The 18,208-nt window shown below is 44.0% G+C and overlaps 1 protein-coding gene across 10 annotated transcripts in view; it reads left to right on the top strand.

The window, feature by feature from the left end:
• tanc2b (tetratricopeptide repeat, ankyrin repeat and coiled-coil containing 2b) overlaps positions 1 to 18,208 on the top strand; it is a 71,755-nt gene that overhangs the window by 25,685 nt on the left and 27,862 nt on the right. For 6 of the 10 annotated variants that reach the window (XM_086138979.1, XM_086138981.1, XM_086138980.1 and 3 more), the window contains 2 exons: positions 546 to 740; positions 12,464 to 12,568. In XM_086138979.1, the coding sequence (XP_085995105.1) occupies positions 546 to 740; positions 12,464 to 12,568 (300 nt within the window). Of the gene's footprint in view, positions 1 to 545; positions 741 to 4,534; positions 4,933 to 12,463; positions 12,569 to 12,804; positions 12,961 to 18,208 lie in introns of those variants that run through there. The other 4 variants (XM_086138988.1, XM_086138983.1, XM_086138989.1 and 1 more) reach the window with 4 other exon arrangements.

Here is an 18,208-nt window from a genome sequence, read left to right on the forward strand (position 1 = left end):
TATAGTGTAGTTAACCTCACATAAACTCGAGCTACTCGACCATAAAACGTAATAAACTGATGCACTGCAATTTTATAGACATCAGTTGAATCAATCTTTTTTTTTTAATATAAAATGCCTGCCGTGGTTGCAGTTTTATTTATTTTTTTTAGTCTTACAGTTCTATAAAAGTGGGGGTTTGCGCCTGTGTGTGTGAGTGTTTGTTCACTCTGTGGTCAAACAAGGTTGCGTCCTCATGAATACGAATCGAAGTACTTCCAATGATTACGTTTTGGAAGGCCCAAAGGCATTTATCGTGAGCACCTCCGTTTATTGCATTTGTTTATTAGCACAATTGCATGAAACTTTTATCCAGGCTAATTTTTGGTGAAGGTCTGGTAAAAAGTGCGATTTCTTTTTTTTTTTTTTTTTTTTTTTTTTTTTTTTACATGACTTGTTTCATGTTTGACTTTTCATCAACTGCCCCCACTTTCCAAGTTCAGATCCCGCATTTTGTTTTGTTTCCACAAATGGAATAAACCAGTTGTGCCTCTCCCGTCTCGCAGGTGGCAGCTTAGACGGCGACTGCGCCTTCGAGCCCGACTACTACAGCGCGTTACCGCCGCCTCCGCCGCTCTCCATGGCCGAGGGCGTCCAGCATATTCGCATCATGGAGGGCGTGTCGCGCTCGCTGCCCTCGTCGCCGCTGCTCGGCCACCAGGCACTCGGAGTCCGGCTGCAGGCCGTCAAGAAGCTCACAGGTGAGATGGCGGAGCACGGCTCGGCATTTTTTTCCCCATTGAGGAAGCTGCGGGAGATGTCGGTGATTGCAATCAGATTTGACGTGTTTTTTAAAAGGTGTTATTCCATAGTTGGCCACTAGGGCGCACCAGAACATGGAAGCTTTGACTCAAAACACACATTAACCGTTTCTGATTTCCACTTATCGGGCAAATGCTGTGATTTAACCCTCCTGTTATACTATGGCTGATGGCTCAAACGGACCTCCAAAAAAAAAGAAAAAGAAAAATAAAAAAAAGAAAAATATGAGCAGTTTTATGTCATCACTTTTGGAAATTGTTTTAAAAAAAACCCAAAACTTTAGTTTCAATGTACCGTATATTGCAATTCTTTTTTTTTTTCATCTTTGTACTTTGTTGACTTACTTTTTTTTTCTGCTTATCCTCTGTAGCCAGAACTGCAAAAAATATATTTGACAAATCAGTGTAAAAGAAAATTGGCACCTCTTAAATTATATACCATACATATACATACATTTTATTTTATTTTTAATCTTTTTTTTTTTCTTTGTTTAATATTTTTTTTTCTTTGTCAGTTTGACTCTCGAGCAAATAGCGGTGGCCCACTGGAATACACTTCTTGCATAACGGTCCAGGCAAACGTGCATCATGGTGCACAGCATCATAAAAATTATGTGAGGTGCACAATTTATATCATCTTATTTATAAGGCCTTTTTTTATTTTATTTTTTTTTAATGACAGCGATTAAACATCAGCAGCTCACATTGCTCCTCAAGCACAACAGGAGGGTGATCAGGGTTCATTTTAGGACTATTTATTTTCTCATCGTGGATGAAGATTTATGATGAGGGGAGCAGCTCAGGCCTGTGTTTGGTTGCAAATTTCCCGGCAGATGAAGCTTAATTTGGGGGCTCTTTGATCAGCCGGAGAAGTGTGGATGTGTTTTTGTAGTCCAGTTGTCCAATTAAAGAGGTGCGACGTCGCCTTCTCTCATGGAGTTTCTGCGCTTTGTATTTTTAGCTTTGCAAAAGTTTATCGCCTTTGATGTGTCATCTGTTTGTTGCCAACAAGCGGGGAGTGCATTTTTGTTTATTTGTAGCTTCTTTTTTTTTTTTTTTAATGCTTAGTACGTTTTAGCAAAAATCCAACAAATCTGTAGAACTGATCAAAGTTGTGTGGAGAGTGCATCCGACAAAACTATCGGGTCACCTTCCGTCTTTTGGAAATGAAGAAAACGTGGACTCGGCTTGAGCTTCATTCGTCTTTCGTTGCTCTCCTCACCAATACGGCAGCACACGTTTCATTCCGTCACTCCGGGCTTTGTCACCCTTTAATTAATCCAACTCAGCGCCGCGTCCCGCACGGCGTGACGGCGGCAAATGCTTGTGTGCGCATGAGTGCTCTGACGTCAAAAGGCCGCAGTTCACCCTCTTCGTTCGTGTTGTGGATGAATTTTAGGATTGTTATGATTTAAGAAAAAAGGAGAAAAAAAAAGTAGCCTACGTGGTACAGTGAACTGGAGGAAAATTAAAGTGGTCATTTCTTGCAGGTAGATTCCATACCTTATCCCGTTATTTTTGGAAACCCTAGCTTCTTCAATCGGGGCGAGAAAAATAAAAAAAATAAAATAAAAGCGACGTTATTTATTTTTTTGCATGGTATTTATAAGAACATCAAGTCTTCATGGTTTTTGCCATTGGTGGTCAGGCTCTACCTTTCATAATAGACTCGAATACCCGAATGTGTAGTCAGATCACCAGATGGGATCCAGAGCTTCTCAGATTTCAGCTGCCAATGCAACATCTAGACGCTAAAGCCCTTTAGCTGATTCTAGCTTGTTTGTGCTTTCTGTGTGCGCCCACTTTGTGACATCATATGTTCTCACCGGCTTTGCACAGATCCCCCCCCCCACGTTGGCTATTTTTAGTGTGCAACACAATGGCTCATTATAAGAGTGCGGCGATAATCGCTGATGTCTCGTTGGTTCCTGCTCGGACAACTGACGGGTAGTGATGGATCGATTTGATTTATTGATGAAGTGGTCCATCAAGGACTGGCAATAGATACATTTCACGGTAATTATTTCTACGTTATTAGTAGAGCCGGCAAGATGTTCGATTCAAGCTGCTGTCTAAAAACAAAGAAATATGCCCATGCCACTAGCTTCACTAAGCAACGTGAAATGGGATCGGTTGGTCGTCAGAGGACGCCAGTGTAAATTTTGAGGATGCAGACGCTGAAATCATTCAGCCATTATGTTGAAAACAACTATTTGGTCCAATCCCCAAACTGTCATTGAGGAAAAAAGTCCTTGCCACAAGCTACATCGATCAATGTAAAATTTGGTCTATCTCAACAAATGCACTAAAAAGGCTCAATCGAACCCTCAAGATAAACGCAACCATCTTCAGACATCAAAGTAAAATTTGGTGGAATTGGTCAACTACGATAAGATGCATGAAGTCTCAAGACCATATTCCCTAAAATGAAGAGGAAATCGGTTTACTTTAAATAAAGCAGCTTTTTTTTCCTCACAAAGTCGCAGTCATTGGGGGGGGGGGGGTATTCACAGCCACGAGCTTGATCAAGCAACGTGAAATTTGTTGGGCTTGTCTGTAACAACAAAATTCATGAAAAAGTCTTCAGGACCCCGTTGCCTTAAATAAATGTGAAATCCGATTTTTGGGATGAAAGTGAATACTTTGTCCAGTCTCAAAGTTGCCCCAAAAAAACACCACCGAGTCTATTGATCAAATTGAAATTTGGACGTCTTATCAAAAGGACAAAAAAAGTCTCAGGGTCCCATGACTGAAAACGAACAGCTAATCAGCCATTTGCTTTAAAAGCAGGGCTTTTTTTTTTGTGTGTGTCCAATCCCAAAGCCTCTTTACTTGAACTGACTCGAGCCAAAAGCAAGCCCAAATCTGAATCAGCGATGCCAGACAGATAAACAGCCCGTGATAAATTGCGACGGATTTTAGTCAAAGTGGGCGTAGCCTTTGACGGTCCCCCATGCGACAGCAAATCCGAACAACGTGGGTCCGAAAGGTCAGAATTTATCATTCCGTATTCCAAGATTACCCCCCCCCCCCCCCCCCCCGCCAGCGGATGTTTTATAAGAGGCGATTCTGTGGATTATTTCAAATTTGTCACGCACACACAGCCTGTTGGGTGACGAAAGCGTCAGCCGCCTCTCGCCAGCTTCACGCTGCATGTCGATGACAATGACAACACGCTGTCGTGTGACACCGCCGAGATAAACGACAAAGGCGTCCGTTAATAAACGTGTGTAGTCACGGCTGGACTGTACGTCGGCGAGGCTGACCGACATTTATGAGCCTCGTCGGTCAGAGTGGAAAAACTCTCTTTGGGGAAATAGGCGTGACCGACGGAGATGATTTAAAAAGTGCTGATTTTGGTGCTTAATGGCCTCAAAAGATGGCTGCACTTTCAAGGGTAAAACAAGGACACGCAGAAGCCAACGGGGAGCCGCTCGCTGCGGCTTTTCATTAATAACACAACAAAATCTTCCCCTTTCTGATCCCGCGTGTCCGTCAAGCTGCAAAACCGCGTGTCTTTTAATAACAACGCTCTCCTCCCACCCTCGTCTCTGCTTTCTTTGGGGGGGGGGGGGGGGGCGGCGGGGGGGAGGATTATGCCATTTTCTTCCCTGCTCTCCATTCCCACCCTTTTTCCTCCCCCTCCTTTTTCTGCTCGCTGGTTGCCATGACAACAGCAGCACTGCACCATTCATCCATCGGTAGGACCTGGGCTCCGCATATAACGGCGCGAAAGGCGACGGATGTGGCGGTTGGCGGACCGAGGCGCTGCGCTTCCTTCAAGCTGCCGCATCGCTCCTTAATTTTCCGGGAGGGTGAAGGTTACCCGGTAGACTGGGGTGTCACCTTTTGTGGTACCCTCCCACCAAGCGGCACCATCACCGCCCCCACCCCTCCGCCGAGACACAACCACCTTCTTCCTCTTCCTCTTCCTCACACTCCTCCCATCGCCGCCGTATCGCTTACTCAAGTGCAGCAGCATCGGCGCCGACAACCTGAGATTTCACTCACACCCCATCCCGTCCCCCCTCGCCCCCCCCGAGATAAGAGGACCCCCTCGCTTTACTTTTTCTCGCCCACTCCGGAAGGACTTCCTGCTCGCAGGAATGCGGGACTGCTCCCGTTGAGAATGGTGAGCGACCGCCGCGCCCTCGTCTCCTGTTTGCACGTTGTCAGGGTCGCCGGCGCGGGTCATGTGACGCTGGGCTGACGGGAAGTGATTTGATGCACTTGTCGACGGCGCGCTAATGACACTAACGTAGGCTTGAGGAGGAGCTGTGAATCAAGCGGCGTGATCAAGTCTTTATCTATTTATTTTGTTTGGTGTGTTCATGCGTTAGCGTGGGTGATTCAATTGTCTTTTGAGTGTGCGTGTGAGTGTGTGTGCGCGCGTGTGTCTAAGTACAAGCTGTGGGCGGCTAATGATGCACTTTTCCCAGCATAGCAGCAGACTATGTACCATATGCTTGCATAAATAGCTTAAAGTTGTCAGGTGGGAAGCTGGGGCGTCAGAGTTTTTTGTGGGGGGGTGTTGGAAGGTGGGGGCTGAGGATGCCCACTTCCGATGGCTGCGTTGTTGCGGGCTGCTCGCCCCGCTCCCATCTCCCCAGGGGGGCCAGACGAGCTGCTGTTGAGCGAACGGAACAAAATGTCTCAATAACAGCAGCCAGACGTCATCGCCTGCCTCCGCCGGTTGGCATCGACTCCCGGCTTGCTGATGACGAGCAGTTCAGGAAGGCATTCGCGTCCCAAGTTGTTGTTGAATAGAGCTGTGTTGTTGTGTCCGCTTTGGCACTTTTTTTTTTTTTTTTTTTTGAATCCTCTAAAGAAATTGTATGTGTAAATCAGAGCAAGCCAAAGTCAAACCCGACCTTTTAGCCATTCAGAAACTTGGGTAAAGGCCCAGTTATAGTCATCAGGAATATTTGAGGGCAGCCGTGGTCCATAATACTGTGAATGTGAATTTTCATCTTGTGGCAAAGAAAAGTTTTTTTGTTTTTTTCTCAACTCATTCAGTACCAGCCAATTCAGGACCAAGTCTGAAAAGACGTTTAAAAACGTCTTTGGGAGTGAATGAGTTAAGTATCATATCACACACGACTCAATTACTTTGTCACTTTGGCCAAAAACATCCGTACGCACACTAACTGCATCTAAAACTGGTAAACACCTCTGTCAAGTGTCAGGACTCTGTTAGCATCTGATCGTTGTCTAATAGAAACAAACAAATTGTGGGATTAAAAAAAAAATCTGCAGGAAAAATGCAGTTTAAAAATAAACAAATAGGGATTCGACACTAGTAGTCTACAGATGTTTGCACGAGGTGTGTACTGGCAGGGCAGCTGTGATCCCGATTCGAAACAATCTCACGTAAAAATCACCAGCAAAGTCTGCGATGGAAAAGTCGAAACGCATCAGATCTCTTAGCCAATCGGGCGCATGAAGGAAATCATTTGTGGGTAAAAAGTGCAGTAACAATAATCAGATGTTGCGTCTGAATATTATGCTTGAAAATTGTCAACCTGGCTTGCGTGTTCAAAAGAAAATAATAATAATATATAAAAAATACTTGCAGCTCAAAAGCCAAGACACGTTTTTTTTTCAGGTTTCATTTGTCTCATGCCGTTATGTGAGAGTTTGATCTTGAAACGGTCAGTAGTACCAGTGTGACTTCGCCGCTCTACCTACCCACGATTCATCCAAACGAAGTTACTCCACGTTACCTTGGTGTTTAGCAGCCCCTGCAGTGTGCTATTAATAACCCAGAGAGAGGTTTGCTTACAAAACAGAGGAGTGGGTTACTCGCACCACCGAGAGCTGAGAACACACACACACACACACACACACATACATGCAAATGGTGTGCGCGCGGGCGCACGCGCTCGTCCAAGCGTGCCCGAGGTTTTCAGGCCTGCGCAATGACACCCGCGCCACCATTAGCATTCAACACGACTCCGTCGGCTGCTGGCACATTTGCTCCGTTTATTTCAGAGCCGCGTCCGTCTGGTCGGCGGCGCCACCGTCGCCCCGCTACCCCACCGCGGCTTCTTAATCGCTTCTGCTTTCGCTCACTTGTCTTCTCGAGATCTTTGCCAGTGACAAGAAGGGCGTGGTCCTCAGTTTTCAGCGGGGCCCCCGGAGGGGGATAAACATTTGCGGCACGGCCCCCGAGCTTTACTGAAGGTCAGGACAGCGTCGCTATGATGAAGCGGTCGTATCGTGTGCCAGTATGCGCCTGTCGCTTTCCGAAACTCCCCCTGGCGACGAGCGGAATTGCCGTTCGCACCTTCAGAGATGACAAAAGCGAGTTATCACAACAGACGATGTGCTAATATTGCCGAGTCACGGGAGCGCAGAGCCTCGGGAATGAGACTGCTCTTCAGTCCCCATTTATCATCCACGCGTCTTCATCCCGCCGAGTCTAATAAATTGAGATCCTAAGGACTCAACTGGAAAAGACAGCTGTCAATCACCTTTTCCGACGATGGATAAAATGTTTTCGCAGAAGTGCTGCAAGAAACTGCATCGTCGAGAATGTCACCCAGTCTCGGCGCAGATCTCCGCCAAGGCAGGAGTTAACCTTAACATTTGTGCGTCTACACATCTTCACGCCGCTAACCCGAAGGAATCAGCCGCAAAAGACGGCAGTTCGATCCCAATTTCCGTTGCGAGCAAAGGGTGCACTTCACCGACAACGGCGTGAGAAACCGTCATTTGAATGTCGCTCTGTAGAGGCTTTGTTATCTTCCGCACGGCCGCAAGCGCAAATGCTGCCGAGTCACGAGAGAGCAGACCCTCGGGAATCGGCGGTAGAAGATCGCTCTTCAGTGATCACCATTTCCCAGTTGCGAGTAAAAGGGAGGACAATAAATCTTGGACCAGAATGTCACTCGGTCAAGGCTTCGCCATTTTAAAAGTCGGCATTGTCATACGGCTCTTTCAGAACAGCGACAAAGTCACCGTGACATCAATTCAGCTTGACTGAAAACAAGATTTTCGGGCCGCAAAAACATTTCACGGTCGAGCCATGACTTGTACTTTGCGACTTGCTTTTTTCTACTGACACGTGTAGTTGTTGTACAAAAATCTTGTTCGGTTTCGATATGCCACGACATCGTCAACCTCATGTTGTCAAGTGAAGGCGGACAAGCCAGACTGTTGTCAGTGACTCAAGAATTCCTTTGACGACATCCTCACATTCCTCCTTCCATTTGCCGGTGGAGCGTTAGTATCATTAGACGCCACGCTGGCCTCGTAATAATGCTATATTTTATTTATTTTTTGGGGATAATGAGCCTTCTTAGCGAATATGCGCCGCCCCTACGCCTTCTTAAAATTTTGCCTGAGCTTCACCTTGCTCGCATAATCCTCCCAAGGCGGTGATGATTGATACACGCATACTCATTGCGCGCGCGCACACACGAACGCACACACGTACGTGAGCTTACATAAAAATTGGAAGAGGCAGTCTGGCTAATGGACTTCCACTAGCTGCAACAATATCTGCTCTGCATGGTTGTTTTTTGGGCAATTTGAGCCCCGTCGTCAGTGCAACGTCTTATAAGTACGGACAAACGGTACATACTTAAATCTTATGTACATTTTGATTTTGCGGTTCAATTCAAAAAGTGAAACTCATGCAACGAAGCTAGCGACTTCTCCAAGAGCTAATCGGATTTTGGAGTTCAATCAATGTGAGGAGAAGAAACAGTTCAAGTATTTTAGGATTTTTAAAAAAAAATTTATGATAGCAGTTAGGTTGGAAATGGAATCGTGAAAATAATCCAATTTACATACTCGGAAAAACACAACTCTTCTCCGCGTCAACGTTCGGACTAGCGGTGACAGGGTTAGCCATATGTTAGCATCAATTCAACAAAAGTTTGAGTTGAACTGCTGAAGTAAATGAACTTTTTCTCCCGTAGTTATTGAGATGCATTTGTATATATTCAAATCGGGTCCATATCACGTATGTTACATAAATGAAAGGCCCTGTGTTTTTTTTGAAGCTGGTCGAACTAAAGATTGTGTCTATTTTAGGGATTGCTATTCAAAGCAATCTTGAGATAAAAATATGCGAGTGTGGCTAGTGGCGGTCTTCCACCAGCTGTCGTATACAATAACGTCGAAGCCACGACGCCGAAGGACGCGAGATGACGTCGCGTCACACCACAGTTTGTTTTCATTCGGCCGAATTGAATTAATGAGCGTGTCACGTCTTCTAAAATGCGAGCATATTGTTTTATATATTTATTTGCATCTCTGCTGTCGCCGAGATGACTTTTTTTTTGGGAGCATGTGACCATGACTTCCCTCCAGTGAAACTGGAAACCTTTTGTGGAACACATTCTCATGAGCTGTTATTGTACGTATGTTTGTGTGTGTCCAGGCGCGGGTTGAGCGATGGTACACGTTTTCTCCACGTGCTCGCCGTGGAGAAAACGTGCATTCAAAATTCGGATTCAGTTGAGCGCATCTGTATCGAACTGGCACCCACTAAATTAAAAAAAAAAAAAAGTGAAACAATCTCACATTTGGTTTGTAAGACACACACGTTAATCTGATGGAGCTTTTAGTTCAGAGCTCTGCCACAAATGGCGCACTTTAATAATTATAATTGCTTGTATTAACAGTTAAACTCTACTGTAAATATATCACAAATGATCAGTGAAAAACTGTATATCGCTCAAAAACATGTGGTTGAACCATGCGAACGGGAAGTGCTTCAACATCGAGCCTGCATGTCTGATCGGGTTCGCCATGTGGTGTGTCGCTCAAAATATACAGCAGAGTGTACCTTGAATTTCCCTTTAGGAATTATGGGTATAATACGAAATGAAATTTAAATTAAGGAGACGCTGAGATGAGAATGCAAGACTCCTGGGATCGAGAAATATGTCAAATCAGATGAGCCTTCAAGCCACATGGGTTAAAACGGAGTCCATTCTGTTTACCTCGAATCGCAATGTTAGTGTCGATGAATTCTGTCACGTTGCTTTCACTTTCAAGTGAATTGATGGCCATCAAAACGACAGCAATGCCGAAATAACACATTACAAATGATAATAATCTGTACAGACCGATTTGCCAAGGATCTTTTGTGACCAACACACTCAATACAAATGTTACGATTTGCATTTTAAGGTTTTATGGATTCAAATGTGTTAAACAGCCTTTTAGATGAAATAGTCTGAACGCGAACACAAAAAAAAAAAGACAAATAATGGCAGGTAGAGTAATGTGTGCAGAGTATCTCCTATTGTAAAGAGTATAAAATGTTGTCACACGTCTCTGCCATATCACAGATTTTGTAGTTTTTTTTCGTATGACTTATTCGTTTTACAATTCAGCTGGTTTCAGTTAGTTCTTAGAACGGGTTTTCAGAATTGCTGTATTTATTAGATTTAGCTTTGTGTGTGTGTGTGTGTATGTACATATGTATGTACATATGTTTATATATATATAAACCGCCACGCCTCTTAAAGGCAAATATTCTGTAATTAATACATTTTACATAAGTACATACAGTACATAGTCTGCTTAAAAAGTGTGTTTCACTCAGTTCATATGTAATTTAAGCCTGCGGGAGTTATTCGCTATTCAAAACATTTTCTTGACGCAGTCTCTCCATGTCGCAGATTTTCACCTGTTTGCCATCGCATCTGGAACGTATGCCTCATAATAAACAGGGGTTCGCCTCAAGTTACCAAATTTAGTTATCATTTCACCATACTAGCGTTGACTCCGTGCAGCATGTGCATTGATGTACCCACAATGTAGGTGTAGTTATTCATAAGCTCATTAGAGGAGTGGATTTGCATTACTGCCATCCATCAACCCTGTCAGCCATCCTTGGCTTGGCGCGCGTTCACAACACAACGCCACTGTACATCCGCCAGATTTAAGTCGCCGGGAGCCGACGCCGCGGAGAGGATTTACTCGTGGGGATAGATGGTCGCTCCCGCAACCCTTTCACACAGGTGAAAATCCGGGAGAGAAACAAAACAAACGCGTTAATCTCCAGTTTACGTCGCACGCTGATGGCGCGGTCGGTCGGTGGCGAGGGCGGAGGCGCGATACGAGTCGCAGCTGGCTCTTCGCCGCGCCTGCAAGAGAGAGGAGCTTATCGGGATAAGTCCAAATCAAAGTGGATTGAGGCAAAGCTGTTTTGCTGCTGCTTCCTGGTCATGTGCCACCGCAGCTACTGTGCATGCAAAACATCAAAGCAGTCATCGTTCTCTGGCTGTGAAATGCCAACTTGACTGATAGGCACTGGATTGGTAGGATGTTTATCATGACAGGAATCCACAAAAACTTTTCGTCCACTTTGAATCAACAAAATCTCCAAAAGGTTTTCGTCAAATTTAGTCACAAAGTGAATTGTAATCATAATTTGTATTTATTTATTTAACGAGACTTTAGAGTGCGTTTTATAATTTGGACACATTTATGCCATATTAGCAAAAAAGAATGGCCTTTATTATTACATAAGCGAGACAAAAACACCAGCCAAATGTCGTTGCACGTTCTAAGATGATAATGTGACATGAACACAGCAAAGCTAACTTTCGCCTGCAAGTTGCTAGCAGCCCGTTTGTGCCAGTGGTGATGCGGAAAGCTTTGAGCTTCCTACAAAATCTGTCACGCGCTGTTTATCGAGTAGCATGCCTTTTCAGTATTCATTCATGGAATTAGGCAGTTTACCACAGCTGTAAGGTGCCCAGATGCGCTCGCGTCTGGTCCGCTTTCAAAATACAAAGTAGAAAACGATGAATGAGCCCGTCTCGCTCCGCTCATTGCCGTTCGTTTCGAGCAACTCATCTCATGTCTGTTTGCACAAAAGTCCGTGTTTGTGCACTCAGTCAAAGCCAGACATTTGGAGTAAACACGCTCGTGAACACATTTTGAAGGCAGATGGCAGCGGCGGGCCGACGCATGCTCGCAAAATTCGCCCTGCTGACTCAACAATGCTGCGGAACTGGCACTTTAGTTTGCAGACTCCTCTCATAGCTGTGTCACGTTGCTACTTGGGACTTTGCTGACGTTGTTGCTCCATATCGGCAACCTTTTATGTTCATCCGTTATGAAAGCAAACCCGGACCTCATTCATATCCCTGTGGAACTCCACTCATGCCCCATTTTCAGCTGTGATTCATGTTGATGCTGGAGGACTAATGTTGTAAAATGTCACACACAAAGGTACATAAATTGCGCGATACATTGACATAAGTATTGGGACGCCACCAGGAAGTTGTTACCCAAGCTTCCACTCTTTTGGGAAGATTCTGGGAACTTTTGTCCGTCTATTTGTGAAGTCACACATATTGGAAATTATCCGCTTGCTTTTTGACCAAGTTCATTGTTTGTTGGATCAGAAAATAATTTCCCCCAAATGTTCCCCACAAAAGTGTCCAATATATCTTGCTAAGATGAACAATTAAGATTGACAGGGTCCGCTTCAACCTCTTATTGATTATTTATAAACAAGCCTGTCTATGTATTGTCGATGGAGGTTTGTCTGAGTGGTTTGTCTTGAATCGATTGTAAAATTGCTGCTTTACAAGCTCTTTGTCACCCCCATGTCTCCCCCTCCAACTCCCTAATATATATACGTGTGTCTGTGTGTGCCTTGTCTCCCTGTGTGTGTGTTTGTCTGCTCCCAGCCCCTCTGCGGAAAGCAAAGTTCGTGGAGAGCCCTCGCGTTCCGCAATCGGAGCTCAGCTCCCCCGACCCAGCCTGGAATTCCCACCTGGATAGATTGTGCCCAGGTAAGTTTCTGGCCCTCCCGCCCCCTTTCCCGCATGTTGGCTTTTGTCGCGTTGCCCGAACAGAAGCGAAGAGGGAAAGCATTGCTTAATGGTACGAGGAATGTGAAATGTTAAATATTTGTCCCCTAATCTCACACGGCTCCTCTTCCTGGAGTAGTCTGTAATCCGCACTCCAGTCCGGTCTTCGTGAAACGCATATCCCAGTCGACACCCCCTCCATTCCGTCCTGCCCGGCCTGCTTAAGCAGGTCACTGGAGGATATGCTTCGATTTCTGTGTGGATGTAGACGCATGAAGCTCCGAGGTCTTGATCGACACAATTTAGCCACAAAATGGTGGGCTTTTCGGTTTGCCAGCCTCTCCTGTGGAGCCTGTGCCCGATGGGGGCTCCAAGTAGGTGGTCTTGACAGATGCATTGCAAGGATGAAACCGTTTTTTAGTTTATTAGTTTCCAGATGTAAGTGTCGTCAATACCGTGTTTAGCATCTTGGAGAGGAGTAGCTGCTTTTCGAATTTTGCCTTCTGGTGTGCTGTTGCACTGCAAGGAGATAATTTAATGTTTTCATTCGTCTATGTTAAATTTTTTGTTTTTGTTGAGTGTTTGTGTATTTTTCAACAAATGTTCCCCTAATATTCATGTCTAATGTTTTTGCTTTGGTATCTAATGTTCACGGTTTTCTAATATTTTTGAAATATTATATTCCACGAATATTTTTTAAACATTTTAACCCAGAAATGTTGCATTCTTTTTCTAGTATTTGTGTATTTTTTTTAAATATAGTAGTATATCTGTCTGTTTTTTAATAGACCTATTACATTATTTTTATTTTTTGTAAATATTTTCTTTCATGTGCATTTTTCATGTTTCCCCCTATATTATTTTTTTAAATAATTTCCCCCATTCTTTGTTTTTTTATATTTCCATTTTTTCCTGATATTTCTCTATAATTTTTTTTCCATCTAATTGTTTACTTTCATGTAATATGTTTGTCACCTTTCCTCCTTAGTGTTTTTGTGTATTTTTGGGGTAATGCTTTCATATTTTTCTCTATATTTTCTATTTTCTAAAGTTTTTGTATGTTTCTTTTTCCTAGTTAAATCTGAGATTTTGGTCATGTTTAGTATTTTGCATACAACATTTTCCCAGTATTTGAAACAATGTGCTCTCATTCGAGTACAAGCGTACCCAATGTTTCTTACTTTACTTGCGCCATGGCAATAAGCATGATCCCTTTACTCTTCATTGTGATCTCACAATACCGTTGGTAGTGTCTCATTTCTGATCCATTGACGTTTTCCTGTATCTTTAGTGTGCATTTTTCCCAACCCCAAATTGAGTAGGATCAGGTACCCACCTCTGCGAGTTACTGCAGATGCGACACTTTTTGGTCAAGGTAATCAATGGCGCCACTGAAGCGAAGATAGCGCTTGATTCCAAATGCGATGGCGTCTGGGTCTTTGGTAGAACCGCAGAAAGCGGTGGGGGGGTAGGCGGCGGGCAAGTCAGGCTTTTATTTCCTAGGCAGACAGATGGACATCTTAGCTCTTAACCAGCGTTTCCTGGCGCAAGTCACGGCATGGTGTCGACTTAACACCTGCTGGTGTGCCAGATCGTGTCACTTGTTTTATTTGCTGACTTCTAGGATACTTGCTTGAGATTTGGTCCCTTTCATGACTCAGCACTTCGCAATAAGAGGCGTGACAAGAGACTGTGCCTTTCACACGAAACCGAATGAGGTGGAATATGCGTGCGATAAGTCATTGCATTTCAACGCAACGGGGTGGTCAAAGTGAGGATCCACTTCCTCACCAGTTCCACGTTGCTACCCTTCACACAGAACCCGACGTTGACCGTGTGTCGTAAGGGAATTCGTCTCGACATGATGGGACGATCCGGGCCGCGGGATGCTGTATGAAAGCACAAGGTCAGATAACTGCAAACGTTTTGTTCCAGCCCTCAAGTGGCAGTTTTATGCTTCACGTTAACACGAGTGTGGATGGATGCAGGCATGGACAATAGAAATCAGTCTCGAGGGTTCATCACCATGTAACAATAAGAGAAAAACGCACAGGGTAGCCGCAAGTGGCTGGTATTGTTTTCACAAGTGTGTGTGTGCGCGCGTGTGCATGTGTGCGTACGTGTAATTATATCTAAATGTGGCCAAGCTGAGTAGCAGGAAAAGTCCACTGTGGGCCTTTGTGGTAAAGGACGGCAAAACCAGTCATACGTACTGTTATATTGATTTGAACCCCAACAAAGGGGCCCTGGGATGAGTAGTATTAAAAAAAAAAAAGCATCCTACGCGGTAGCCACTTGATTCCCTGGCATCATAGATTGGAAGACAAAGTGTTGAGTCATCGCCGCTTTTGTCTTTCGTGAACAAAATGCCAAGATATGTACAGAGTGGAAATTTGGTAGCGGCAAGGATGCATCTACGCTCGAAAGTTTTCTAGATCCGAGAGCACGTGAGCCATAATAATGTGCGTGAACAGCTTCTGTGGGATTTTTTTTTTTAGTGTTGCTGCCAAATGGATCAGATGTTGTGTTGCTGTCGCTGGTGTAAACTGTCACAGCGTATTTGCTAATCATCCATTTCGATCTATTCATGAAATAACCGACAAAGCATCTCTTTTTATTCGTGTTCCGCGTTTTCTGCTTTTTATTTGCTTTGGCTTTTTCGTGCTGCATTTGGCATCAACTTAAAAAAAAAAAAAAGAAAAAATGTTTTCCTTTGGATTTCCAGGGGCTGAACACAGTAGTGACTGTAATAATAAAATAAAAGCTGAGTGAATTCAAAAGTTTCAAGACCTCAAAACAATAACATTTTAAGTTGAGCAATTGGGAAAATTAGCTTTCCCTGCCATTCACAACAAAGGAAAAATAGTTTACACAACTAAATTGTTCCTTGCAGTCTTCCCAAAACTTCCAAGATTGAGGTAAAAGCAACTCGGCAAATTCTGGAGCAAACTACTTGTTGTGCTAACTAAAATATTTGCCATTCATGTCAATCATTTCCATTTTGAAATTGAACACGCAGAGCCTTCACGTGTGAATGAAACTTTTGAGATTGCAGATAATATCAGAGGAAAGTGATTTTCTACCACGCTGCTTTTTTTAGTATTGGGATGTATTTCCACCGATGTGAAAAGTGAATTAGGTGTCGTCTGTTTTTCCTGCTGTTCCTCGTGCATCCGACGTTTTTTTTTTTTTTTTGCTCCGTGTCCAGGTGAAAACTGAGCAGTTTTCCCTTTATTAATCCGCTTTTCCCGGAATGCACGGACACGCATTCCAAGCTCTGTGGTGAAAGATAGTTGCCATGGCAACCATCTGTCTCCCCTTTTGCAGCTCAGGAATCCAGCGGGTGGGGAGCGGGTGTGCGTGTGTGTTTTCATAAGCTCACGTTGGGCCATTAGGGAGCCGCGAGGCATCGCGGTGATGGGACGACATCCGCTTGACTTGCTTAGAAGTTCGCGCGATGATTTTCTTTGCAAAATGGGAAGTGTGTGCGGTGGAAGAGCTCAGGATAGCGTTGAAGAGAGCGCCACATAAACTCACGACATGGTATCGGTTTATTCGTGCGCTAATGAGCTCATTTGTTGCAGTTTGACGTGACAAACGAACAACAATTTGAACCCTACATATTTTTTGGTGTATGAGAAAAGTTTTTTTTTTAATGCTCTCTCTTTCGTCTCGTCAACAAAAACGAACATTCAGCAGATCATATTTTAGTCATCAAAGAGCCACGTTCAACTCGTCATTATCTTATAGTGATGAAAAAATAAGGGCGTTAACGAAATTATTTCATCATCGTTGACGAAAACGTCACTCACTGCATGAGTCTCGATACAAAAGTGTGCTTTGAATTAGGCTTTACACTCTTTTGGTGCTGGCCGAGGTCTGGTCGAGGTTATCAAATCCGATCGATTTTGTGTAGTCTGTCAGCTAATGCTAACGGTAACTTGTGTTATGATAACGTACTAGCTAGCTAGACTGACAACATCACAGTTTGTGTCTTTTCCAGAAACGGCTTTCGGCCTCCAACTGGCAAAAAAAAAAAAAAAGGCCTTAAAGTTTGGACTGAGGGCATTATCATTTGTTTTTTCACATGCCTCTGTTTTTGCGGCGAGGATGTTTTATTTGGTTTCATGGTGGCGAATAACAAAAAAATCTTACTTGGGTACGTACTTTAGTTGAGTTCACGTTCAGTGCAGTAAGGGAAAGAACATGCTTGTGTCAATAGTAAAAAAAATTATTATATTTAAATGGAAACAAACCAGTTTGTCTTCTGAGGCAATGAACAAAGCAGGTCAGTAAAAGTTTCAAACATGTGACTAGTTATGCTTTTCGAGGACTCGCAATGACATGACTTACTGCTGTGACTCCATTTGACGATACGGCGAGAGTAAAATAGTTTTGTACAATGGTAACAGCGCTTTGAGAAGGTGTTTGCTTTCCAGAAGCTGAGCTGCACTGTGGTTGTTTGCGGAGTAGGTAATATGTTCCTTGTACTGTAATCGCCCCATACTGTTACATAATTGTTCCTTCATTTGTTTATTATAATATTTATGACTACATTTCAGCAGAAGTAAAGAACATTTTGGGACAAGCTTTCACAAATTTTATTATAAAATCACCCACAGCCCACATCAAAATGTTACGAGTTCAAAAGTTGATCTCGTGTTTTGTTGAAAATGGCTTTCTCGGGCCTGAGATCGGCTTAACAAGTCCCAAAGGTTGAATTTTGGATTTGATGTTGGTTTTCTAGCCTCTTAAGATTAAAACTGCCTGTTTATTTAGACATAGGGCTTCGTCTAATGTCATGACATGACATTATTCAGTCTTCTGTCTAACGGACACTGCAATTACCTGCCGGTCTGGTCTGACCTGCCTCGCTGGAAAACGATGACAACAGAGGAAGCGAAGTGAGCGTCTCCGCTGTTTATTTAAGTTCAGACCGTCCCGATCGTTCATCCAATTACAGCCACTCGGCTCGGGAACACTCCGGGGAGTGAAGGAAACCTGGAGGGGCATGCTGCAGTCTAATGACCTAATATGATAGCATGTAAATAAGGAAGGTGACTGGAAAATAACTACAGTAAGACGTTTCTTTTTTTTTTCTCAACCATTGGCCTTTCCTAATGTGTTGTTATTGTCATTGTGGGTGTGTCAGCAGGTAGGTATTAGCATTTCGCAGCAGTTATATTTTGTGCATGTTAGGATGGGCTCTGTTAGGCTCCAGCACACCCGCGACCCTCGTGAGGATAAGCGGTTTGGATAATGGCTGGATGGAATGGTGTGTGGCTAACTCGGTGTAGCATCACAGGACTGTTAGCATCGCATATTGTCAGGTTGAATTAAGATTGTGAGAGCAAATCCATCCCCCCCCCCCGATGATGAGCCTTTCACTTAGTGGGAGCCAAAATTTGAAGTAGGAGCCACTCCGCTCAAGTGACGTGAAATAAAAGGAGCGATTACGATACTGTAATGACCTTGCATGTGCGCCGATGCACTTTCAGCCGTTTATTGAACACGACAGGCAACAGTCAAAAGACTCGAATGCAAAATGAGAACACTCGCAAGCAACTGGTGTAGGCTGCAACTCACTCCTAGGCACTCACAGGCAGACGAACCGACTCCAGC

This window comes from Hippocampus guttulatus, chromosome 19 (assembly GCF_054856545.1).
Source record: "Hippocampus guttulatus isolate MCC_2025c chromosome 19, RoL_Hgut_1.0, whole genome shotgun sequence".
NCBI lineage: Eukaryota > Metazoa > Chordata > Actinopteri > Syngnathiformes > Syngnathidae > Hippocampus > Hippocampus guttulatus.